The sequence below is a fragment of the Mauremys mutica genome, chromosome 9 (genome assembly GCF_020497125.1).
Source record: "Mauremys mutica isolate MM-2020 ecotype Southern chromosome 9, ASM2049712v1, whole genome shotgun sequence".
Taxonomy (NCBI): Eukaryota; Metazoa; Chordata; order Testudines; family Geoemydidae; genus Mauremys; species Mauremys mutica.
Genome location: NC_059080.1, coordinates 22,440,596 through 22,467,386, shown reverse-complemented (window position 1 = coordinate 22,467,386; position 26,791 = coordinate 22,440,596). Strand labels below are relative to the sequence as shown.

General features: G+C 42.9%; 1 protein-coding gene across 4 annotated transcripts; it reads right to left on the bottom strand.

Annotated features, from left to right (window-relative positions):
* Positions 1–727: 727 nt before the first annotated feature.
* LOC123376960 (potassium voltage-gated channel subfamily C member 1-like) lies at positions 728–26,791 on the bottom strand. 4 transcript variants are annotated; one of them, XM_045029261.1, is made up of 6 exons: positions 26,765–26,791; positions 13,054–13,232; positions 11,798–11,914; positions 6,729–6,844; positions 4,145–4,696; positions 728–2,077 (listed from the first exon to the last, which is right to left on the bottom strand). In XM_045029261.1, exons 5-6 carry the CDS (start codon positions 4,634–4,636, stop codon positions 1,274–1,276), a joined length of 1,296 nt encoding a protein of 431 aa, XP_044885196.1. In that variant the 5' UTR covers positions 4,637–4,696; positions 6,729–6,844; positions 11,798–11,914; positions 13,054–13,232; positions 26,765–26,791; the 3' UTR covers positions 728–1,273. The 4 variants fall into 4 exon arrangements, with proteins under 4 accessions (XP_044885196.1, XP_044885199.1, XP_044885198.1 ...); XM_045029264.1 differs by having other exon boundaries at positions 6,729–6,773; XM_045029263.1 differs by lacking the exons at positions 11,798–11,914; positions 13,054–13,232; positions 26,765–26,791 and adding an exon at positions 10,380–10,433.

Sequence of the window (26,791 nt, the reverse complement as noted above, 5' to 3'; positions counted from 1 at the left end):
GGGGGAGTATGACCCTGCCTAGAAGGAGCTGTGTGTCAGCATCCAGTTTTATGTATTCCCTGCCATCTGCGTTTCCACACACACATCCTGTGCCAATGGACTCCTGTGAAAAAGTACTATAAGGACTTCCTCTAGTTGCAGCTGTCCCAGGTCCCTTCTTAAAGGTGGAAGGTTCCCCACCATGGGTAACAGGGCTGATGGGAAGATAATGTGCATCCCTACATGTCTCTTCTCCTCCCAGCCTGCCACAGCCTAATGCAGGCTGCCTCACTGTCCACGCAATCTTCACCCCCTTCCCAACACCAGGATTCAGTAAAAGCCTCTTGGTGGGGTCCAGTGCCATTGAGATACCTGACTCTCCCCATTCCATGCACGGTGAGATCTGACATGTGGAAGATCCCCCTCTGGGAGCAGATGCTAGGGAGAAGATCTGACCCTTAGATTTTATCTACACATTTCTCTCCGTAAAAAGGTATCTATGAAAATGAAGGTGTGATTGTCCCTGTGAGGCACACAGACCCATATCCTCAGACAGGATAAATCAGCAAAGCTTCTTTGAAGTCAGTGGAGCTGCACTGATTTACACCAGCTGATTATCCAGCCCAGAGAGCGTGCAGAAGGCTGTTGCCAGGGTGTGCACCTTATACATTTTTCTGTTAGGCCTAGGCTGACCAGATATGCCGATTTTGGGGTCTTTTTCTTATATAGGTTCCTATTACCCCCCGATTATTCACATTTGCTGTCTGGTCACCCTAGTTAGGCCCCACTTTGAACTGGCATCACTGGGGTTGAGAGCATTTAGCACGTTGCAGATTCTTGGTCTATACTTCAGTGCAGCCCTTCATCCCTGCCGTCTCTGGGAATCACTTATCATAGCTTTGCACAGTGAACAGCATTGCTTTTTCCTGCTGGTGGAGAAAAACAACATCTTGTGTGTTGATGAAACTGTCCACAGTGAATTTTCTCATCTTGTTCTGACAAGGGATAGGTGAGATTTCAGTGCTAGTTGGGTCTCGCTGAGTGTCAGTGTAGTGCTGTTTGATATAGGGATAGGCCATAAAGAGGATTAGCCACTAAAATAGAAAGCTATAACTTAGATCTGGGTACCTGACATTGGTTTGAAATATACCAAAGGAGCAAGGAGGCAGTCTTAATGAATGTGGCATGGACTTTTCATAGGAGTGTGTTTTCTTCTCACAAAGTGGTGGAAACAAACCACACTGGAATTAATTCTGAAGTGCCCCAAGGCAGCAATGGTCTGAAGTCAATCGCATTATTGCTTTTTGCTCATTTTCAGCTTCTGTTTGGTTATGGCAGTAGCATAGTAGCCTTTAAACTTGACCAGGAAAATGGGGATTGGAATGATAATAGTTAACATGCCAAATATTGCAGCAAAGGCTGCCATCACCTGGCCAAAGATGGTGAGAGGGATGATGTCACCATAGCCCACAGTGGTTAGCGTGATCAGAGCCCACCAGAAGCAAATGTTAATGTCTGTGAAGTGCAAATCTGCCCGGTAAGAAGAATGAATACCCAGCAACTCGCCATAGAAAAAGAGAGAACCAAAGAAGAGGGTTTCAAAGGCCAGGATCATCAGCAGGAAGCAGATCTCTCGGATGATGGACTTGAGCGTGTAGGACAGGACTCTCAGGATCAGAGGGGTCTCTATTAGCTTGAATATCTTCAGGAGTTTGAAGAGGTAGACTACGCGGACAAAACCCAGCCAAAGCGCTAGGTTAGGCATTTTGTGAATCTGCTCGGCGGTGAAGAGTTCAATGTAAACTGGGAAGAGGGAGAGGAAATCAGCCACATTCAGAGGATTCCTGAGGAATTTCTTTTTGTCTGGACAGAAGAAAAATCGCATGGAAAACTCAAAAGTGAACCAGAGGACACAGAACAGCTCCAGGTGGAGCAGGTAAGGGGCCTGGTGATAATAAGGCTCATGGATGCTGTGGATCACATCAGAATGGCCAAAAATGGTCAAGTTAGCAGCAGAGTACTCGAACTGTGCCTTCGTCTCCTCACAGAATATGATGACGATTCCAATGATGAACAGCAGAGAAATAATAGCCAGGCACTGCAGAGGGACAGAAAGGTCAAACGTAGGATCAGGTCAGTGTGAGGGTATCACAAAACTTCAAAGCCTCACTTCACATCCAGGATTCTCAGCATCAAACATTACCGTCTCCTAGACTAACTTTTACCCAATTTCCATCTAGGAATGGATTCATACATTGAAGGTTTCTTTTTCTTTTCCATCCTTACCTGTCCAAGGCCAAGAGGGGGATCTGGATCAAGGAAAATAATGTGAACTATTAGCATCTGTACTTGTAGGGAAGGGGAGACAGCTGACAGCTAGAGCAATGTGGACAGATTCACTGAGATTGCCCTAGCCGCTGGCTCAAGTGACTCAGCTGTTCTAGACAGACTGGAAAATGTCCTCTGCCTTCTCCAAACTTGCTGCCCCAAGTGCCTGTTCTGAGAGGAGAGGAATTAATGAAATGCACTAAATAACTATTTAACTGTACACAGCACAGTAGCAAATGCGCAGCCCTAGCATGCAGAGCAGTGGGGCACAGCAAAGGGCCATAGCCAGGGCCCAGCACTAGCAGGGAGACACAACAGCATTTTAGTTACAGAAAATAAAATGAGCTGAGAGTTGGCACTTTTTTCCCCGATAGCACAAGCAGAAATCACCTGGGTGTTATTAAGGCCCTGGCATAAATGTTTAGCATTAGCTCAACCATTAACTGGTTTAAATTCCGTGCTGAGGTTTAGAAAAGCAGGTGACCTGGTAGAGAGCACAGGTAAAGAAGAATGTTTGATTTTGAGCCACAGACTCTTAACTGACTCTGCAGGCTTCCAAATTATATGCCTTGTATTGTTTAATAACAGGTAGATAGTAAGTCTAAAGCTGGTCAAACTCTCCTTTACAAATAACAGATTTACATTGGTGTAAATCAGGAGCAATTTTAATGAAGTCAGTGGAGTCAGCTGTAAAACTGGAGTGAGGTCAGAATCAGACCCTATATTAATTGCACATTTATCCTGTTTCTAGTTAGAGAACCTTTCATGAACTGATCCTTATTTTCAAAAATATTTGCCAAATGCTTTGGAGGAATAATGTAGAGCAGGGTTTCTCAAACAGGGGTCGCCACTTGTGTAGGGAAAGCCCCTTGCGGGCCGGGCCAGTGTGTTTACCTGCCACATCCGCAGGTGCGGCCAATCGTGGCTCCCACTGGCCACGGATCGCTGCTCCGGGCCAATGGGGGCTGCTGGAAACGGCACGGGCCCTGTTTGAGAAACCCTGATTTAGAGCCTATGGGTCAGTGGTGGGTAACCTGTGGCTCGCAGGCCGTATGCGGCCCAACAGGCTAAGCTGATTGTGGGCTGCGAGACATACAGCCGATGTTGACTGTCCGCAAGCACAGCTCCCGACAGCTCCCAGTAGCCACGGTTCGCTGTTCCTGGCCAATGGGAGCTGCAGAAAGCAGCAGCCAGCACGGCCTGCCGCTTCCCGCAGCTCCCATTGGCCAAGAATGGCGAACCGTGGCTACTGGGAGCTGCGGGGGGGCCATGCCTGCAGACGGTCAATGTCAGCAACATGTCTCACTGCCCGCAATCAGCACACCCTGATGGGATGCAGGTTGGCCACCACTGCTGTAGCTTGTTTATGAAATTATCACTTCAATTGTTTATTAGTCATGTTGAATAAGGAAGGGGGTTACCTAAGTCATATAGTCTGGTGTCAGTTCCCAAATGGGATTAGTAAAACTTTATAATATAAAAATAACTCATAGTAAATAGCTCATTTCTACTATGAACTTTCAAATGAATAATCATTAGTGCTAAAACTCATGAAACCTCTAGGATTCACAAATTGCCCTGGAATACCAAGGCAAATACTTCTGTGTAACTAATAGCAGCATCACCTACCCGAATCAGAGCAAGCTGAACTGCACACTAAAAATATTGGTGAATCAAGTTGTTATTCTGGGATGTTTTATTTAATTATTCAAGTACCGTAGCTGTAAGCAGGACTCTGAACCCGTGCACTAGAGCTGCAAGTTCCTAAGCTTTTTCCACCCGAACAGATTCAGGCTTACTCTGACGAATCTATCTGGTTCTCCACTGGGAGCATTACCTTGGCACTTAAAGAGGAAAAGGGCTTTTCAAAGATAGACCAGATCTTTGGCTGCCACCTGGCCCTCCAGCTGAAATCCCTTCTTTCCACCTGGACTATAAGGCACTGGTCATCAGCATGTTCGTTCTCATCCCAAACATTAAATTCCTCTGGCTGGCTGTCTTTGTTGGTCAGCTTCAGCCAACAGCAGGGTGCTAGCTGTGCATCACTTATCTCCCAGAAAGCCAGCTCTTCCTCTAAGACTGATCTGCAGGTGTCTACAGGACAATGGAGGTGTTTGGTCCTGTAATAGCTCAACACATAGCCAAAGAGCCGAGCACTCCTGTCAAAGAAGAATTCTTTGGTGGTAGGGTTATAATCGTACAGCGTGCTGGCACTGGGCTCTGTGAGGCTCCAGAGCTTGGTCCCTGGGAAGGTCCGGAGGGTGCTGCAGTACGTCTCATGTCTGATTCCTCCAACATTCAGGATGATCTTCTCTTTTGAGCCATCCATCCTTCAGGTGTCAAGGGGTGGGTTCACGTTCTGATTGGCTTCTGTTAATCTCTAGCAAGCCTACAGGAGGGAGAAAGGGTAAGAATGCAAATTAAAACCCTCAAGGCTGCAAATCTGAAGCAGGGCAGTTTTCCATGGAATGTCACACCACTCCATTAAAGCTCATTTTGTAACTTCCCTGAGCACTGGAATTTCCTAGAGAAAGTGCCCGACTCCTCTCACCACTGACCTATTCTATTCAATATAGGCTCTTCAACTGCGCGCATCACTCATCTGGACGCCTTCCAATAGTGCATTAAGAAACATGACTGTCTGTCACGTGTTGTTTGTTCTCTCATCTTCACGCTAGGGGAGAAGGGTATACTGTGGAGTGTCTTGTTTTTGGTAGAGGTTTTTTAATGTAATATAATATGTTTTAATATACATGTTGCCATGTATTTATGTTAGAGAAGGCAAGGTCAAAGAAAAGTACCGTGCATTTGGAGAACAAGGTGGTGAAGTTTGTGATGGTCCTTAGTTCCTGAGGGAATTCAGAAACTCTGCCTCACATAAGGACAAGAAATACCCATGTATTAGCTTCCCATGTGCCAGAGGAGCAGAGCTTTCGACCACAGTCTTCATCCCAGAGCTTTAGGGGGTCTTTTAGACTTCACCTGTCCTTCTGGGTGTGGGAGATTTTCTCCTCTCTCCACAGTACCTTGATGATTTGGAGAGTCACAAGTGAGATGATATGACTGCATGACTGTCAACTGGACCATGTTTTCTGGGAGGGGGAAGGTAAATGTTCTCTGAGGTTCCACTTTGCCTCTTTATTTGTCCCCTCTGGACTCATGTTGGGTGTAACTATCTGCCCAACTATAGGATGCTGCTTCCTCCTGGAGTCTATCAACACGACCCCTGGGTCAGCTGGGAGAGGTTCATGAGCAACATGAGGCACTCCCTTCTCCAGGGGCTGAATGTGATGCCTTCATAGCAATCCCAGACGCTGCTGCCCAGGACTCTGTCACTGAGCAGCATGATTCATGTACAGTTACTGATAACCCAATATCAGCTCCATTCTCCAAAGCTTAAAGTATGTTGACCCTAAATGTGTGGAAGCTGTTTCTCAGTTCTGTATTAATGTCATTACAAGAGACATTTCATGAGTCAACCTCAGTCTTCTCCACTATACAACATGTGGCAATGACAGAACTGGGGCATTTTGGAAAGGACCCATGGATATCACGCACACAGACACCTCTGTCATTTCTGACATACTGCACCCCCTTCTATGGGAGTCCTGGGATAGACCTCTCGGTTCTGACCTGTATCACTGCGAGCTGCTCTAGACCTGCCCTCTCTTTCCTTCCCACTCACATTCGTGCACCCCACCAATTCATTCCTGTCTGTACTTTATACAATGGTGTGGTCCAGTTGTCACCTTCTTCTGTCTTTGTGGAAAGCACTTGGGCAAAGAAGCACCGGCTCCCTTGTGTGGTACCAAGGAATGGGAGCACCTTTCCACTTGTGACCTGCTGGTAATCGAGATTTGAACCTACAGTCCAGAAGTGAAGGGCTTGGACACTATCACAGTATGTTACTAGGTTCCCCATATAGTTCCCTTTCACCAGAAGGCTTGGTAAGAGAAGGCTGAGGCTGGCTCACAAGTTCACTAGAAACATAAATTAATTGCTGTTTGGCTGCCACAGCGACTGCCCTCAACACACGTGTGCACACACCGAGGGCCTGATCCAGCTTCCAGTGAAGTCAATGGCAAACCTCCCATTGATTTCAATGGGAGCAGGATTGGGCCCACATAGTACATAGATACATACTCTGCTTTGTGCTTGCAGCACATAAACTCAAATACTGAAGCAAGGATATGAGTGACACAGCAAGTTAGAGTAACCTTCTCAGAGTTCAGAAAACCTGTTACTGGAACTTTGTGGGAGCATTCTCCTTCCTTTTACAAGCAAGTAGCTGTGTAAAATGCTGATTTTTAAATGCCTTTGCTAAATTCTTATTCATCTGCTTAGGATGCTCGATGCCTCTTGCTCAACAGTACAAATCCCAAGTGAGAAATCAACTAAAAAGCTACATTTCAAATCCTTACCTTGGAGTTATTGCAGTAGCTTTGTGACCAGAGGAGAGAAGAAGCCTAGATGAAGAGACAAGTTCAGTGAAAACAGGATGTTCAGTGGCTGGGCTCCAAGCTTGGGCTCATGGATGCTAGAAAACAACACCAACCAATCAAACAGAAAATATGTTGAACCCCCCCAATCCCCTCCAAATCTGTCCTATCAGCAATCACTTTTCATCCTCTAAGGAATAATACTCAAACATGTCAACAACTGCCAAGCCAGATGTTCTCCTGGCCACATTATTCTTCCCTCTGCCACCCGCTGTGCTTCTTACAGCCTCAAAGAACAGTGGTATTTTGAAAATATGTAATGCTCAAACTTCCTGGGCCCAATATAAAATTAGAATGTTGAGCAACAGAAATGCAGGGAAAATTTGTTCCTTCCCTCACTGTTCCTTACTCAAGTTAAATTAAAAAAAGAGCTGTCACCCTCCTTTCATTTAAAGGGCTTTCCATTCATTTCTAGCTGCAGAGGGAATAAACTTTTGCACCTGCAAATTTTTAACTTGTTTTGGTCCCTGATCATATTAGGAAGATTTTAGATATGTAACTGCTGAGACTGTTAAAAGAAAATTCACTATTTTAGACAGTGTTTGAGATGGTGTCATAAATATAAAGGGAAGGGTAACAACCTTTATGTATGCAGTAACATAAAATCCCTCCTGGCAAGAGGTCCAGACAGAGGTCCAGAATCATTTTATGTGTAAGGGGTTAATCAGTTCAATTAACCTAATTGGCACCTGACCAGAAGGACCAATGGGAAAAGAAGATACTTTCAAATCTTTTTTTTTTTTTTGAGGGGGGGGTTTGGTTGTGCTCTCTTTGTTTGTTCCCTCTGGATAGAGAGAGAGACCAAGCAGGTAACCCATCTCTTGAAAAGATACCTTGAAATGATACCTCTAAAATTACAGAAATTGTAAGTAAATGCATTAGATTATCTTTTGTTTTAGCTTGTGAATTTTCCCTATGCTAAGAGGGAGGTTTATTCCTGTTTTTCTAACTTTTAAGTTGAGCCTAGAGGGGAATCCTCTGTTTTAAATCTTTTTATCACCCTGTAAAATTACCTTCCGTCCTGATTTTACAGAGGTGCTTCTTTTACTTTTTTCTTTATAATAAAGTTATTCTTTTAAGAACCTGATTATTTTTAGGACACTAAAATCAAAGGGTCTGGTTTGTATTTTTATTAAAGGCAATTAGTTGGTATATTATTCTCAAGCCTCCCTAGGAAAGGGAGTGAAGGAGCTTGAGGGGATATTTTGGGGAAATAGGAACTCCAAGTGGTCCTTTTCCTGAATCTTTGTCTAAATCACTAGGTGGTGGCAGCAATACCGTCCAAGGTCAAGGAACGGATTTGTGCCTTGCAGAAGTTTTAACCTAAGCTGGTAGAAATAAGCTTAGGGGGTCTTTCATGCAGGTCCCCACATCTGTACCCCAGAGTTCAGAGAGGGGAAGGAACCCTGACAGATGGTCTTTTAATTACTCCTCAAAGTCAGTTTCCAGATTTTCTCTCTCAGACGACTTGTAATATTATTCAAAGGAATTAGAGACAAAAAGGACTTTTCATGTCACCTTTCTCACCCCAGCCTTAGGCTATTTCCTAAGAGGGTATGTCTACACTGCAATAAAACACTCACAGATGGACTGTGACAGCTGACTTGGGCTCATGGATCTCAGGTGGGGGGGGGCTATAAAATTGCAGTGTAGATTCCTCATGGGGTCCCAAAACATGAGCTCCAGCCGAGCCCGAATGTCTAGACTGCAATTTTATAGCCCTGCAGCCTGAGCCCTGCAAGCCCGAGTCAGCTGACACAGGCCAGTCGCAGGTGTTTTATTACAGTGTAGACGTACCCTAAGGCTCCAGTCTAGTTTTAAATTACACAAGCAAAGAGGCAGATTCAGACCTCATCAGAGAAAGGTCTACCAGTTATTCCACCTAAGATTGGTTTGCTTCATTTTAACCCACTACACCTAGTTATGCTCCCTAGGGCTCTGCAATCCCTTTCTCTTCTTTCTGAAAAGAGGTATTTGTATTTGGACTTTCCAGGCTGATTAATTGGGCTACTTTTGGTCCCCCGATATGCACCTGCAGCTGCAGCTAAAGGGGCTGTACAGCTGCACTAGCCAGGCAGCTGAGGATTCCCAGGGTGGCACGCAGCCATTACAGATAGAAGCACGTGGCACAGGGCTAAGCATCCAGCACAGGGACATAGCTGGTGGAAGGGGGTATAGCAAAGCATTGCTGGTCCCTGAATGCCAGAATGGTCCCTTTGGGGCAGCTAGCAGTTGTTTTAACTTAAAGCTCTGGGCAGGCGCACCGATAGCAATTCCAGGCCACAGGGCCGAACAGTGTTAGCTGGTCTATAGCCCTCAGGTCTTTCTCTAGTTCCTGCAAGGTGTTATGGTCTGGTGTTAGCTGCTCAATTTTCCCCATCTATACTAAGGTCCTACTTAGTTTCATATCTGATGGAAAAATTTAAATTCACAGGCGTTACAGCACCTCCTACAGTACATTTTCATATGAGCACATTAACATTTTTGCACTCACTTTAGTTACTGAAGCCCAGAGGTATGTTCCAGATGCGAAAAGCCACTGAAATAATAGGAAACAAAATGATACAAGCTGTTACTGGGCTCTGAATAAGGCCCTTTGATAGCAATACAACAAGAGCCTGTGTTTTCTGATCATTGTTAAACACAGATGGAAAGTGCAAATCCAGTTCCAGAGAACAGGGCCCTTTTCCAAGTTTTCTTTCTGTCTGGTATTTTCTGAGAATTTACTTTCCCGGCATGAAGCACTGCAGGAGCTTGGCAGTGACCTTCAAATCTCTTCCCCCATTTCACTTTTCTTTGGGTAATGAATCTCTTGTTTCATTTTGACCTAGATTTATTCAGACCCAGGGCCTGGCAGCTTTTGGGAAAGTTATTACTGTAATAAACTTTGCTGTGTTTTCAAAGACAGTATTATAACAAAACAGATTCAGATCCACTAGTAGTTGAAATGAAGATAGTGGTAGTGACTAGATCCAGGTGCTAACAACATCTGAGCTATTGTTTCCTGTTTTCCAATACCAGATTCTTTATAGCATTTCTCTGTATTTTCTCTCCGATTTAATAAAAACAGCTTTTGTGTATAACAAATGTTTTGGGATGTTTTTCCCATCTGTTCATACTCAGATACATAGGAAAGGCCAAACTATGCTCTCAGTCATACCAGCCTAAATCTGGTGTGGCTTAATTTACTTACTGGAGTTACTTTTCATTTACATGAGTATAAACGGGGAAAAGTATCTTGACCAAAGAATTTATAATCTGGAAAAGGTAGAATAAACTCCCCAGAAGATTCTTTAAAGAAAGAAAGAAGATTTATGAGTTGCAGGTGGAGATGATTAGCAGTTTATTAAATACAAATGGTGCCTAAGAATACTGAACAAGTATAAAATATGCCGGGGTCCTGAAAGGCTGGCAGGAAACAGCCACTGGGGATACAAAGCAGTTCACCAGTTCGCCTCCATCTCAAGTCAGTAGCAACTGAGGGACATATTCTCTCCTACCAGTCTGGCCACTGTTGATGATAACCTGCTGGCCTAAGTTAGAACATCCCTCTTAGGCTGCTCTAATGCACACCAGGACTGCCTGAGATGAGGGAGCCATCACTGGCCCCTGACACCTCCTCCAGCCTTCAGCACAGGAAAGAATGTGACCCTGAAAGTCATTTGTCTGTTTGAAATGAGTTAGGGGTATCCATCCAGTTCCTAAGCAACAAGTGTCCGCATCATAGAAACAACAATCACAACTGGCAACAACGGATTTCCTTGTTCTTAGTAGAGAAGCTAAGGCCAGAGACTGAACTCCGTACTCACCCCTAGAAGCAGTCCCTCCACACCAAGGAAGAGGCACATTGCTAGAGGGAGCTTGCACAACTGATGCTTATATTGTTCCTCTTCTGAGGATAAAGAGAGAGACTGGAGTCTCTGGGGCTTTCACAGTGGTACTTTTCACCAGTGCTTAATTCACTTAAAAGAATAAAAGAGGAACAGATGAGAAATCCTAAGTGCTTTAGAACACAGTGACCTAACTCTGCTTTGTGGTGAGAAGAAGAAAGAGGGAGACGGCCTCAGTCATTGCTGCCAGAGAGTGATGTAGTTGTTAGGACAACAGGCAGGACTAGGTTTATTGGTGTTAGGACATGAACCATTTACAGAACACACAACCACCGAAGTCTTCATTTCCAAAAGTGACATCCTTTGTGCGGCACACATTCCAGAGTTAGAGCTCAAGCCACATCCCCTCTCCTGAATATGGGGATTCATCCCTCCTGAATATAGGTCATAGGGACACTGGAGGCACAGGAAAAACTCAGCTCTATGCCCAGATCTCTTTCAGGATCTTCCCTCAGGGCAGTTTTAGTCTTGAAACATAAAACATAGGCAAAACATCATTTGTTTCCCCTTGCCACTTTCAGGGCTGAAAGGAGAACATACCCTTCCATCCAGTTCCTGTTTCAGGACCTAGCGCAGAAACCCATCTCCCTCCAAGTGAACTCTCTCAGCCCTTTATAGGGCTCACCGGACCCCTTACTAGCTGGGTCTGATTCTCAAACAGGGCTGGCTGGTGGCCCGAGACCCTTAAAGGGGCAGACCATCCTGTTACACATGCATAGTGCATAAATCATCTGCCAGGCACCAGCAAACAAACCATTCTTCAAAGGTGGGTATTAAGATGACTTGAAAAGTAACTGAAAGATGGCAACAGTAAAGCTGTTTCCTCGTTTGAATACATTGTGCACTCCATACTGCTTCATAATAGTCCATCTAGAAGCTTAGCCAGCTCAAGTCTTAGATTGCGTGTGTTCTTGATAAGGCCATATGGAATAATCCCTATGGCTCTTGGTATATGGAATTAGAAAGGTCCTATGAAGGAGAAAGAGGATTACACTCTATTACCTGCACCCTAAAGCCTGAAAGTGCGTTTGAGCTATAGTACACTTCATGCTACCAACCCTCAAATCACTGTTCAATACTAAGATGACAAGAATCACTTACAAGGCACTTCCAGATACACTGCAAATCATAATCCCAGGTGATGCTGTGGAGCATTGCCTCAGCTGAATTCACTGCAGATAGTTGCTGCTCTGGAAGAGGGTGAATTTCCACTGCTGTCTGCAAGACAAGATGAAACAGGCATGGTTTCCACAATAAGAGAGAAATGGTATCTGAGGACATCAAACTGTTAACCGGTGATCAAAATCCAATTAATATGAATAACTGCAAGGTATCAAGAATCATTCAGTCTCCATCATTTTCTCCCTATCAAACTTGAGGACGTAGGTTTTGGAGGCCATATGGGTTCCTCTTATTCTACAATATATTTAAACTTCACCAATTTTTAAAATGGGAAAAGAAACCAAAACAGAGAGAGGTGAACTGATAAGCCAGCATCAGAGCTGTGATTAGAATTCAGGACTTCCTGGTCTCTAACTCCAGGCATGACTCACTAGACCACAGACACTTGGAACTATTCTATTACTATGTACAAAATTGTGCTCAAGATAAAAATTACACATAAATGAGCCTAGCTGAACTAAAGCACATGGATGAAATGCAGTGATAAGGACACCTCTATGTGTTCAGCAAAACAGAAATATATTCTCCATCCACTTGATCTCTTATGCCTGGTCTGCGCGACAAAGTTTTGTTAGCTGAAGTCTCCTTTTGTCACTACAGGTTTGCATACATCCTCACTCAAAATTGATTCTGTTGGTGAAACCCCAAATTACGCAAGTCCATAGCCAACATACTTCTGCTGGCAAAATACCAGCGTGGACACTGTTACCTATTTTGGTAAAAAACAGTCCATCAGCAACAGTCTCACTATGCCTCATTTCTCTCAGCAGTGACCACTCTAGTCATTGTTTTGAACTTCACTGCCCAGGGGGCACTGTGCCCAGAAGCTCACCCCACACTCTTTTTAAAATCCCCAGCATATTTTGGAAATGCTTCTTTTCCTGATAGCCCTCCTGTGCGAGCACACCTCCTAGACCACCTCTGTGAGCAGATTGGTATGGTTCTGCACAAAGATAGATCCCCAGCTAAATCACATGTTGCTGCATGGACCATGAAGGAAATCCTGGATCTCAACTGCCTCTGGAGAGAAGGGGCAGTGCAATGCCAGATGTAGAGTAACCACAGGAATGAAGATATCTATGTGGACATTGCAGAAGTGATGCAGGAGCTGGGCTACAATAGGGGCAAGGAGCAATGCCAGGTGACGGCAAAGGAGCTGTGGCATTAGTAATTACCTCAGGAGGCTCACAGAAATGGATCCCTTCATGTTGCTGGATTCCTTTCTGGCTATGTGAATCTCTGACAAGCTCAATTCCATCACATAATGGACCTTCCTCAGCAGGGAGATATACATTTCCAGGATGGCCACTCTGCATCTCGGTATAGAAGAGCTCCCATAAATGATATTCACCATCTGAAGGAGATAAATAACAAGACACAAAGTTCACTGTAAAGTCCAAATCTGTCACTGTACCCAGGGCTCTGTGCTTTGCAAAAGTACTTTCATTTTAACAGTTTTGAATGTATTCCTCTAAGTGTCACTGAATATCCCAGTAGAGTAAATAGTGCCGAGTTTAAATTCCCCACACTGTTCATATTTTGCATACCTCTGTCATGTCATCTCAGGTGGGACTTCCAGCAGTGCATAAGTGAATTAGGCACCTAATTCCCATTGAAACTCAACAGAAGTCAATGGGAGTACATAATCCATTTAGGTGTTTTTTAATATCACACTCCTCTCCAAATTAAATAATCCCAGTCTCTTCAGTCTTTCTTCTTATACAAGTCTCTATAGGCCTCCACTCACTGTCTCCATTCTCTAAACTCCTTCTACAGAGCCAGAGGTTTGAAGTCTGGCTAGGGTATTGTTGTGCTTCACAGCATCCAGTTGTATGGGAGTGTATAATAAACACATCATCAGCTGGATGTCTCTGCTAAAGTGATCAGCAGGAACCAGCAGGATCCAGAGTTAACAATTTATTGAGATGAAAAGAGGCACTTACACTTTTCAAAGCTATTCTTTCAGGCTGACTGCAGACTCAGGCAGACTGTACTGCATTTACACTTGGGTCACATGGGGGTGATTTTTTTCACACTTATAGGGGCTAGGGATTTTAAAACTAATATTCTTCTGCACAATTCCATAATGATGGGTGCATTTTGCAGCCAACTTCTCAGCCACGGAATAAGTGGAGCATTCTAGGGATGGAGTAGATGAACTCTTATAGGACTTAACTTCTCTGATTCTGTAAGCAGCAGCCATGAACCATCTAGTGAGGGGGATAAATCATGTTGAGATCCTCATAAGATGGTGGTGTATAAATTAAGTCTGCTAGAGACCTCACTAGATAATATGTCCGCAGCATAGGAAATACCAGTGGAAGAATTTTTATAAAACCGGTAATTGTGAGGCACAGCGCCCCTCTCTCAGGTCATGTTTCACCAGCAAAGTTTATTTCGATATTATAATGTTTATTGTGCGATACAATGCTGGAGAGCTTTGTGGGGTGGAGTTTCTCTAGCAGCAGACAGGACTAGAGCTAGCTGTCTCCTCTAGCTTTCAGGGACCATTTATTTAGATTAAGCCTAATTCATTCAGTCTCTCTACGAACGAGATTGTTATTTTTCTAATAATCCAAATGGGAAAGGGTGGCCTTACTGCTGGGAGTAACTCCCTTTGTTGTATCTGGCCAGGATTTTCACTGCATATACCCTATTTCAGTTCATACCATTTTACCTGACTGATTTCTATAAATTATTTCCCTTGTAGGGTTGTGTTTCTGCTAAATTCTTTCAGCTCCATGAGGACCATCAGATACATGAAGACAGGGTGTGAGGCCCATTCCAGAAGCAATACTATAAAAAAAGACCATGCCTGACATGTACGTATATATATATGAGAGATGGGCCCTGATGGCCAATCTCTCCCCTACTGTCTAATGCGCACAGAACCCCTTTGTTCTGCTCCCTGGTCTTCTTCCAGAAAACCCTTTATTACCAAACTCCTCAGCAAACCACATTAGTGTCTTGCTGGCCCCTCCAACCCCCTACCTGATCCACCCCACTCACTCTGCTCTGCTAAGAGGTCAGTCTCTTTATCCCAATCTATGCACAGCCCCCCTCTTGACCTCTCTCTTGAGCCCCCATAGGATCAGTCTGCCACATTATCATCCTGTTCAAACATAATGTCAATAATAATGCAGAAAAGGCAGATATATTAAGCACTTACTATATGGGAACAAATATTTGATAATGAGCTCTCCAATGTAGCAGCTAAAGCTATAACAAGATCCCATGGATGGAAGCTGAAGCTAGACAGATTCATACTGGAAAGATGGGGTACATTTTTAACAGTGAGGGTAATTAACCATTGGGAACATTTACCCAGGTAATTTTTTTTGTGGTAAATTCTCCATCACTGGCAATTTATAAATCAAGATTGGATGTTTAAATTACAAAAAAAAAAAAAAAAAAAAAAATTACACTAGTTCAAAGAGGAATTATTTTGGGGATTTCTATTCCTGTGTTATACAGGAATTTAGTCCAGAGGATCACAATCATCTCTTCTGGCCTTGGAATCTATGAAAACAGGTAATATCCCTTACATTGGTTGATTCAGGGTTGAGCCTTTTAACACCAGGTTTCAGCCTTGAATTCAAATTGAGAATTAATTAATTAATGACACTCTCTACTCTGTGCTCCTGAAAAAAAAATCCAATATTCCCTCTTCAGTCCAGGGAGCTTTGCAGCATCTTTCCACTCCAAGTCGGCATGATCAGCCAAGCATCTAAGTGAGATCAATTCCCCCCCCCCCACTGTTACCCCAAAAAACAGAATTTAGATACCCCCCTCTCCCCTCCCGAGTAGCTCACCTAGTGTCCTCTGCCAAGCTTACCAAAGGCTCCCTCAAACCCAATCTTTTTTCATCAGGTATGGGTCTCCAGTGTGCCCAAGAAAATACTAGAGGATACGGATACAGCCCTCTGATGAATGATTGACAAGTATCTTTTCCAAAACAAAGCACCCTTTATTGGTGCAAACAAAAATTCCTAATACAATAACAAGCTAACAACTCTCTTATTGATGTTATAAAACACAAATCCTTAATAACAAGCTAAAGAGCACCCAAACTGCAATAACACACAGTTAAGGTGGCTGCTTATTGCTTCTGTCCTTGAAGCTTCATTATTATTAGTAGACAGTGCAGCAGGTTAGTCCAGCAGACCTTGAGTTTATTAATAAAGGAAGACCATAAACACGGTTCAGTGGTGAAGGCACTCAGCCAGGTTTATTGTCAATGAAGCACGGTACTAGCTCCCTGGATCAATGTCTACAGTTGCAGTAACATATGTATGCTCATTGCAATGGATTCAGCTCACTCAGCGGCGAGACCTTCCGCAGCTCTCCTCAGCTGGACAAAGGGTTAAAGCGAAGTACCGTGACACTTATAGGCCGAAGCAAACAACAAGAAAACACAACTTAAACACCTCCTTATGTATTTCATGACATCTGTTTGTTACCTCCCTTTGTTCCTGATATTTTGGACAAAACATCCCTATTCATTATTTTGTCAAACCATCTTATCTTGTATTAGATTGGAATGCATCTGTACTAGCTAAAATATATTTATGTAAATAGCTAATAAACTAGCAACAACTTTGCCAAGTTCATGTACTGGACAATGAACTTGTAAGCATCTACTTTGCTACATGGCCTGACTTTGGTTCACAGCCTCTGGTTCAGGCCTCAAATCTTGCACCAGGCATAGTGCTCCAGACTCTATCTACTACAGTCCCCTGCTTTTTGTCTTTTTATGGGGAGGATGTTTACCCATTATCCCGGAAAAGCAAAATGTATGGACTGAAAATGACCCAGTGGGCTAAACACGGTTTCTTGGTCATTTTGCTTTACCCATCCATACATTCATGCCCCACATGTCCAGTGGTCTGCGCATTCCCTCTTGCGACCTGTGGACAATTTCTTTTTTCCAATTGTTCTTAGTCCCATTTAAAAAAACCGGAATAGGCACTATTACAATATATTTCACAGTTCAAAGTACATGAGGATTAAACAGACATTTGAAATAGTGACATTACAAGTAAGGCCTTCATATATAAATTTTCTTGTAATTAGTTACTACACAGTACTGTCCATCCATGTTATGGATTGCCCTTACTGCTGATTGTCACCGTCTGGTAAGCTTTCCTGGGCAGAAGACAGGACCAACTAGCTTCTCAGGCTTTGGCTACACTTACACTTCAAAGCGCTGCCGCGGCAGCGCTTTGAAGCGCTAAGTGTAGTCAAAGCGCCAGCGCTGGGAGAGAGCTCTCCCAGCGCTGTCCGTACTCCACCTCCCTGTGGGGAATAACGGACAGCGCTGGGAGCGCGGCTCCCAGCGCTGGGGCTTTGACTACACTGGCGCTTTGTAGCGCCGCAATTTGCAGCGCTGCAGAGGGTGTGTTTTCACACCCTGCTGCAGCGCTGCAAATTTGTAAGTGTAGCCAAGCCCTCAGTCCATTAGATTGGCCTGAATTATTGTGGCCACACACTGGAGTTGCAACATTCCTGACATAACAAGCTGGGTGTGGTGCTCTTTAGGTTTGCATTGCTCTGTAACACACCAGTAGTTGAGGTAGATTTGGTTGTTTCTGGTAGATACTGTTTTCCAGATAACCTACTGAATGGACAGTAACCAGTTTATCAAAAATTGTTGGCAGGATTCCATATTTGTAATTTGACACTAAACAAAATTGTTCTGAACAACATGTGCCTTAATTAGAATGCAGTATCACTGACCCCATGACTTGTATTAACAGAAAATTTGTTTATGCAAATGGCAAGTTACATACAGCAGTGCTACGCAGAGTTGGTCAGAGTCAAACGCAGTGGGGGTGGATGCAGGGTAGATTACAGCTCCAAAATTACACAGAAACCCTCTCCCTTTATATACATTGCACATCTCATTGCCTTTACTATACATCTACGCACTGATTCTGATTCAACTTGCTCTTTACCTCATCTCTACATTCTTTGTCCCTTATTATCTATTTAATAGTAAATAGTTCTCTGTTTTCCCTCTTATCTTAGTTGGCGTAGACATTCTGTCTTCTTGGCCTACTGACCTATTTACTTATCTTAATTTAGCACATTCTGTTTTCAACCTAATAATTTATTTCTTCCCTAACCCTATCTTCCAAAAAATGAGACCTCCCTCCAGGTGCTAATTACTCATTTTGGGCCACGCCTTAGCTACATTCCCCTGCTTCTGTCGTTCTTTTTATATCAGTATTTGTTTCATTTGCATTATATTCCTGTCTTTCTGTGCTCTCCTTTTCAAGTTTATTACTCACCTGCACATTTCCAAGACGATAGTGGTGGTAATCATTTGAACCACCATTAAAATTAGGCTTAAAGTACAAACCAGGGGGTGTAAGCAATACCATCCCCAATTGCTTGTTGTTCAGCTATTAAGTTGGGCAATGCGCACCAGTTGCTCTATTTTCCTTTTTAAATGTTCCCTAATGAGTTGGTTAGGGTAGTTACTACATAACTTTCATAAGCAGTACAAATAATTTCTTCACCAATTTGTTTTTTCCTTGCCTTTATACTGTTTGCTGCAATTAGTTTGTTAAACAGTTTAACAATATTATTCACATTATAAATGATGTACTGTTTTGTTAGTAGCCAGGCCCTTATCCATGAATTACAGGTTCAGACACAGTTTCCACTGCCAGGTGGTCAAAATAATTTATACGTATATATATATACACACACACACACACACACACTATACCCCCCCCCAATATACAAACATATTTTTCATATTACCCTTATTTTAAATAGGTCTCCACATTCAAATAATCTTGAAATATACTCAATCATTGCATCTAGATTTTGAGTCTACTATTTGGAAGATACCAGACTGCTGATTAGCCTTTTGCCCAGCCCCTGAATCTTGTGCACATTCCTGATAAGATGCTAGTAGATCAATAAAAAAAGTAGCATATAGCAACGATACAGTTGCTTTTAAACAGTAGCCAAATTCATCCGTATTTCAGTGATAAAGATTTACAACCACAGGCAGATGAAATGAACCTACTTTGCTTAATAATATCCATTTCTAAACAACAATTAGACCTGGCCCAGCTTGTGGTTTCTATAATGGCTCTGTAGACAATTGCATACTTAATTGTCTGAATTGACTGAAATTAGTTGACCAGTCTGTTATATACAAAGGACTTTGTTTTTCTTTTCCTGATACCCAGGGGCTTCTTCACTGTGCACTGATATCTTCCCGTGTCTTTGGTCTGTGGGATCCACCCTTAACAGCTTGAGTTGGTTAACATGATAAAGTTTTCGCTTGTTTGTTTTACATTTCTCTTGTTTTCAATAGCCCAAGGTTTGATACACAGATTAACTTAGTGTGTTTACATTGTAATAGGGACCAAGTACTCTATAAAACAAGGTATGCTTTTGTGCAGACTTTCCTTTTTTTTTTTTTAGCACAAATACAGTATAACTGTTTCAAATGCTTTTGCAGTTTTTGCAGACAGTCATTTTTACTTCCTTAAAATGTACATTATTTATTTTGTTATACTATAGAGCATAACTGCTAAAATAGCTGCTAACAGTCTTCTGTGCAGTGTATTGCTCTCCCCTGCTGAGCACTCCCTTTTAGCAAAAGAGTTGGTAACAGAGTTTTTACCCAACCTTTCTAGAGTTTGCTTGTCACACCAATTCCACTTTTGTTAACTGTTTAGAAACACAAACTTTAACAACTACTTCCCTTTAACATAACATAGAAGAAAAGAGTATAAAAATTAAACCAAACTGAACTTTAAATGCAGGTCTATTCCAACACTTGGAGGGTACTAAACTTTTATGACACTTGGTTGTATTTGACCCACAAAGGGGGAAACCTGTTGAAATTGTTTGGTTAGTGTTAACATTTTGCAACATAACCAGACACAGTATGTATTGTTATATTTTTTTTTACCATTTTTGCTATAACATTCTTTTAACTATATTTTAATATTTAATAAAGGCACAATCAAATTTATGAAAAAACAAACAAGAAACTGCCATTTTGCTACTATTACCTTTACATTAATACTGCTGTTTCCCCTTATATTTTCCCTTTAAATAAAAAACCTGTGATTAATAAAAGAGAATTATTTTTGTTTGCAATTGTATTATTTATTGAAGCAAAAATATATGTACATATATTTATAATGGAGGCCTTTATGAGCTTTGCCAAAAAAAATAATTAATTGGTATTATGATGGTTACACTTCATCATAATATTAAAATAGTGTGGTAACACTTATATTAAAAAAAGTATAAAATCGACTTTTGTTGCAACAAAATAAAAACAAAAAAGTAGTCACATGATGCTCACAACATACAACACAGGACAACATACATGACAAACTTACAATTAAAAACAAATGGCACCAGAATTACAATCATATCAACAAAATAAGGCATTAAGAGCACAAAATTATTAAAAAATGCATTTTAAAAAGGCAGGCAAACAAAAGAATTAAACATTTAAATAAGCAAGTTACCTTTTTATTTAAAACTTTTAATAAGGACTGATAAAAATCCATATTAAGTTATTTCCTCCCTTTGTGTATTAATTTAGTAACTTAAGGCATCGTCTATTACTTTTACTGTAAAAAATGCTATTAAATGGAAATAAGAAAAGCCCATGTTTCTTATTAATTAGTGCTTAGTATTAGAAGTAAAGTTAACATTTCTATTGCTTGGCAACCATATCTTCAAGAAAGGAGTATTTCCAGCTGTTACATTCCTGAAGAGTTAAACTAATTAATTCACTGGGCTTATTTAAAGCATTTACCTTATTTTCTCTCTGTTTGTTTTTTGATTTGTTTTATTTTCAGTTGCTTCATCTTTTTAGCAATAGAGATTTCTGTAATAAGTATAACTTTTAAAACAAAAACAAAGCAGAAGTGAGGAGAGGCAGGAGAAGGAGAGGTGCAAGCATCCTTGGAAGGGGGGAAACCTGAGTCAAGAAAAATTAATTAACTTTATCTTAAAGTACAGGCAACAACAGCAAATTTAGCAAACTGAGGGAGGATATAATGGAAAACTTAACCGGTATGTAAAAATATTTAAGAAAGTTTGTTATTAGCTTTGAGTGAGGAGTGGGCTCCGTGGATTAAAGCAGTTGGGAACCTGTGCCCCTGTTTTTTATCCCGGCCCTAAGAGGAGAGTGGGGGTGTTAGTTCGGTTCTTGCACAGGTACCCAGGGGGGATTTAACCAGGGCCACAGGGTGGCTAATATGCAGGAGCCCACAACCCGAGGAGGGAGGAAGTGGAAGGGCGTAGGTACTGGAAGGGGGTATTGGGAGGGGGTACATGTTGTGGGGGGAAGAGTTGTACTCCTTGTCATGGTGGTAGGTCGGCTGGCACAGGTCCAGGATGCAGTCAGTCAGTCAGTGCCTCCTTGTGGCCTCTCCCTCTTCCCAGGGTAGGGAGTCAGGGCCTGGCCCTGTCACCCCTACTGGCCGCACTCTGAGGCTCCACAGCGTCCTTCCAGACATGTCAAGTCTCACTCATTGGGTGTGATACTCACTCATCAGCATGTTATCTCACTCTCATACATATTCCTAAGCTTATCTCACTTGGTCTGAATAAATATATGCTTAGAACTTGGAAAGCTGCTTTCCAAGCTTGTGTACTGTGGTAACCATGGGGACTACATGTGTGTGGCATACCATGCCACCCTTACTTCTGCACTATGGTGGCAGCACTGCCTTCAGAACTGGGTGCCCGGCCAGCAGCCACCATTCTCTCCTCTTTGCCTTCAGAGCTGGACAGCTGGAGAGCAGCGGCTGCTGGCCGGGATCCCAGCTCCGAAGGCAGCGCCGCCACCACCAGCAGCAGAGAAGTAAGGGTGTCAATGCCATACCATATCACCCAAACTTCTGCATAATATTTTACCTTTGCGCTGGGAAGCGTGGCTACGGGAGTGGGGAGGGGCACCTAAGGCAAATTTTAGGGTGACTACAGCTCCTGCAAACCTCCCCTAGCTCTGCTTCTGGTGTCACTGGTAGCAGTCCTCTGGCCATCAAAGAGAAAAAGATGTAACTCATAAACTAGAAAGTAAAATACACCACACAAATAGCAGAGGAGTGTCTTCACAGATGCAAATTCCTTTAGTATCTTTTGTCCCTGCAATAATTAGACTTTTTTTGTTTTGTTTTTTTGATAAAACTGTAATCTTAGTACTTTGTCAGAAACTCTGCAATGTTCTTTCAGAAAATTTTGTTTTTCTGAATTAACTTTTATTGGGACCAAGATTTTTCTGTTTCTGTACAGTTTTCAATGTGTCCTGATGATGGTTAAATATTAATTAACTAAGCTGATACCCTTATCCACATCAACAGGATTATTAAAATACTGTATGTTACAAATAGAGTTACACAGACACAAACTTGCAATCCTTATATCACATTAAAAAAATCCACTTTATTTGTATATTATTAACATACAAGTTTGTGAAAATCTGGTTATATTGTTTGAATGTTCCTTAACTGTCTATTAATTTCCCATTTTTATATTTAGCTTTGAAAAAATATTCTTTTTTTTGCATATTACAATTTGAGTACGAAATATAAATGTTTTTACCCCTCTCCATTGACATGTGCAGAAGTGAAAGTTATAACTGTGTTTGCACAGCACCACCTGCAGCCCCTGTTTAAAGATACTTTCCCTGCCAGCCGGATTGCCCAACTTTATGCATCTGCAAGAATCAAATCAACATGTATGCTGAATGGTGCCATTGCTCCCTATTTCCAAGAGCGTCTTGTGAGACAAATGAAGACTGAAGCCTTTTCTCTCTCTGTTGATGGCTCTAACGACAGAAGCTTAGAAACATCTAGTGACAACCATTTACTTGATTTATGCCTCACTACTGGCCTTCATGCAGCCACTGCAAAATAAATTTGTTCCAGGACATGATGAGAGAATGATGTCACATGAGATACTGAGGATAACTGTGTTGGGTTTTCTGTAGACAATGCCAGTGTAAACATGGGTAAGAATAATTCATTGAAGACACTGGTACAAAGTAAGAATGCATGGGTATATTTCATGGGATGTCCATGTCACATCATCCACTATACTGCTGGTGCTTCACAGTTTTCTAAAGTGTCAGGATTTTATGTTGAAGATTTATGTACTGATTGCTACTGTTACTTGACAAAAGCACAAAATGAAAGTCATTCTTGGAGGAGTTCTGTAGTTCCCGTGATGTTGAATACAGAGATTCTGATGCACGTTCATACTAGATGTTTTCTCTCCTGCTGATAATCACTGTCCTTATAGTGTGTATGGTAACACCCATTGTTTCATGTTCTCTGTGTGTGTGTATATTTTCCTATTGTATTTTCCACTACATGCATCTGATGAAGTGGGCTGTAGCCCATGAAAGCTTATGCTCAAATAAATTGATTAGTCTCTAAGGTGCCACAGGTACTTCTGTTCTTTTTGCGGATACAGACTAACACTGCTGCTACTCTGATACTAGATGTCTTAGCCTGGAAATAGCTATTAAAAGATTGTTACAGCAGTGTGCAGCTCTCAAAAGCTGCTTTTTGTCTATTGATAGCTGTGCAAGATTCAAAAGAATAAGTGCTGCTTTCAGGGATCCTATGACAGAAGTGTATCTGTTGTTCTATCAGGCTGTCCTCCCAGTGTTTAGCACCACTAACAAGTTTCTGCAGAGGGACGATCCTTGTATTTACATGATAGATGGTGTGTTTTCTACTTTTGTGAGGAAACTGCTAGGAAAGCTTACTCAGGTGCAAGTGATCAAAAATATGCTGTCTCCCTTATAGATGTAGACTTTGTTAATTTGGACAATCAGCTTCCAGACACATCTGTTTGTAGGGTTGGTCACAAAACAGGTTGGAAGTTGGAAGAGCAGAAAACAGAAGTTCTTTTTGTGCAGCCAGAGCATTCGAGTGTAGCCAAGTATACATGTAAGAAGCTACCTCTGAATGATGAAATGTTAAAGATGGCAGCGTTTGTGAACTCTGATAGTAGGGAGAACTGCACTTTTGAACACATTGAGCCCTTTGTTGGTAGATACCTGTACATGTTCAATCTCTCTCCAGCTGAGATAGGGAGGTTCAAGAGGAGTTTGTTGATTACCAGTTGATGCAGAAATCAGATATTACTCAGTGTGTACAGTTGAGGCAGCACTACAAACTGACAGAGAACACTGCTGTGCCGTACAGGATGGACACTGTGGGCATATCTTGGCAATGTCAAAAGCTCTTTCTCAAAGTTCCTATTACTGTCCAGGATTGCCAGGCTTGTCTTAGTTTTACCCCATTCAAATACAGAAGAGAGAATGTTCAGTCTCATTCAAAATAATAGGACACTATTGAGACCAAACCTTGGACTGGGGCGAGACACTGTCCTCTATTATCCAAGGGCTTGTCTTCACTACTGGGATAAGTCAACCTAAGTTACGCTACCCCAGCTTGAGTAAGCAGAAGTCATTTCACCACAGAAAGTTTCAGGTTACTTACCATTGGACATTGTAAGTCAAATGACCAGAACTCAGTATAAAATGAGGTATGGACACAAAGTAGGCCTAGATCTGGAGCATGGGCAGTACATCAGATGAGGCAATCATGGCTCTGAGGTAAAACAACGCAAGTAGGCATGTGACGAATGAGATAATGCTGGACAATGAGCATGTGAAGCATAAGGTTGAGAAGAGGTCAAACAGCTCCAGTTTGGGCTGGTTTGGGGCTGCTTCTTCTGGTAGCTAAGGATGAGGTAATATCTAGTAGTGAGCATACTCAGTAGAGATTAAAATAGTATAAAAAACAGTTCTGACAGGACAGCATAAAAGGCAGATGATCGCAGGCAGAAGTCAGTCAGGAAACAGCAAGAAGAACTACTGGAAAGGAGTGAGAAGAGCTGCCGGAGAGAGAGAGAGAGAAAATTCCAAAGAAGCTTTCTAAATTGGCAGTTAACTGAGGCTGACAACGCCAGAAACAGCACATTATCCTCATTTTATAGACAGGCAAAGTGAAGCACTGAAATTAAGGGCTGGTCTACACCTGAAAGCTAATTTGAATATGGAAGGGTGTGAATTTAAAATGCTATAGCTGTTCTTGAATAACTCCGGCTACACTTGCAAATTTGCAGCGCTGCAGCAGGGTGTGAAAACACACCCTCTCCAGTGCTGCAAATTGCGGCGCGCAGTTTGGTCAAAGCCCCAGTGCTGGGAGCGCGGCTCCCAGCGCTGTCCGTTATTCCCCACAGGGAAGTGGAGTACGGACAGCGCTGGGAGAGCTCTCTCCCAGCGCTGGCGCTTTGACTACACTTAGCACGCTTTGAAGTGCAAGTGTAGCCAAAGCCTATGAGTGGATACTCAGTCTGGAATAAGATAAGAGTGTCCACATATGGAGTTATTCAGAATAGCTATTCTAGAATAGCTCCATGTGTAGGCAAGCGCTAAATGACTTGCTTAAACTCATGCAGTGTGATGGCAAAGTTGGCAACGGAACCCAGGAATCCTGCCCTCTCATATTTTGTGTGTGAATAAAGTTGTGTATTAAATGTTTGTATTGTTCTAGCTTGTATAGTTTTCTTAGTTTGTATAGAGAAATTGCCTGATTTTCTCTCGGTAGCCCCGGTTCCTTCTGTGTATGTCACCTTCACTTGTATGCAGTGTAACTGTAGATGTGTCGGTCCCAGGATATTAGAAAGAGAAGGTGGGTGAAGTAATATGTTTTATTGGACCAACTTCTGTTGGTGAGAGAGACCAAGCTTTCGAACTTGGTGTCACTCAAAAGCTTGTCTCTCACCAACAGAAGTTGGTTCAATAAAACATATTACCTCACCCACCTTGAGTCATGTCTGATTTTTAGGTTTTGTCTAGACTAGGATTTAAAAGATGTGATGAATTTGTTAAGGCAAAATATTTTCACTTTCACATGAGCTAATTTTATTTAGTTGAAGGTGCAACTACCCTGCAAAAGAAACAGAACAAGAAAAGAGAAATGTGATTTTCATTCTGTTGCAAAGTAGTTTACTTTCAACAAGCCATGCTGACCTACCACTTTGCTTGACGTGGAATAAAGGGAGGCCTTGGAGTCAACACAAGCTCCTGAGGCTCTGTGTAAACCCAGTTTAAAATTTATTTCAAGAAAGTTGATATACTATGACACCCATCTGAAATCCAAAGAGTTGGGGTGACCATATTTCTCTAAACTGAAAACGGGATGCACAAAGCGGGCTCAAGCTGCCTGGTGTTGCCACTTGCCTGAGCTGTGCTGGCCCAAGCCGCCTAGCACCACCATTCCCTCTGCCAATGTGTCACACCCCCCAACTGAGCCAAGTAGCAGAGATGGGGGCAGACGAATGGGTCTGGGCTGGGATCTGGCCAGCAAAACAGGGTGAGTGCGTGCATACTTTTGGGCTTGGAGCCAGGAAATGAAGCTATTTTACTTCTGCTCCAGCTAGCAGTGGGATGCCCCTTTGGGAGTTGGTATAACAGACTGGGGCAGGAAGCAGGCTGGGTAGCTGGAGGGACCAGGGAAACACCAGACAGCCGCCCTGGGGAACGGGGTGGAGGGGGGGTCAGACCGGGATGCTCCCCGCTAGGAAGGGGAGATGGGGGGGGAAATCGCTCCCCAGCCAGTGAGGGGAAAAGGAGCGTCTGGCCGACGAGCGGGGGGTGGGGGAAGCAGCTCCCGGCCGCTGGTTCAAAACTCGCGGGGGGGCAGACAGCCGGGGGGGGGGGAGGCCGGTTGGGGCGGTAGCGGGGGGGCTGAACCGGCCCTAGAGGGCCGGGTTGAGAAGGACACGAGGCTGGGCGGGGGCTGCGGGGGGAGCCCGTGCCGCGCTCGGCGCCCCAGCACAAGTGGATGCTGGGGGCGGGGCCAGTCGGGCGCTTACCTGCTAGGTTGCTAGGGGACGCTGTAC

What these genes read in the sequence shown, in the direction of transcription:
- LOC123376960 (XM_045029261.1), bottom strand. Translation starts at nt 4,636, where the DNA reads ATGGATGGCTCAAAAGAGAAGATCATCCTGAATGTTGGAGGAATCAGA. An exon ending in TTTCCTCTTTAAGTGCCAAG is followed by an intron (nt 2,078 to 4,144) that starts GTAATGCTCCCA and finishes GTCCCTCTGCAG; the next exon opens with TGCCTGGCTATTATTTCTCT.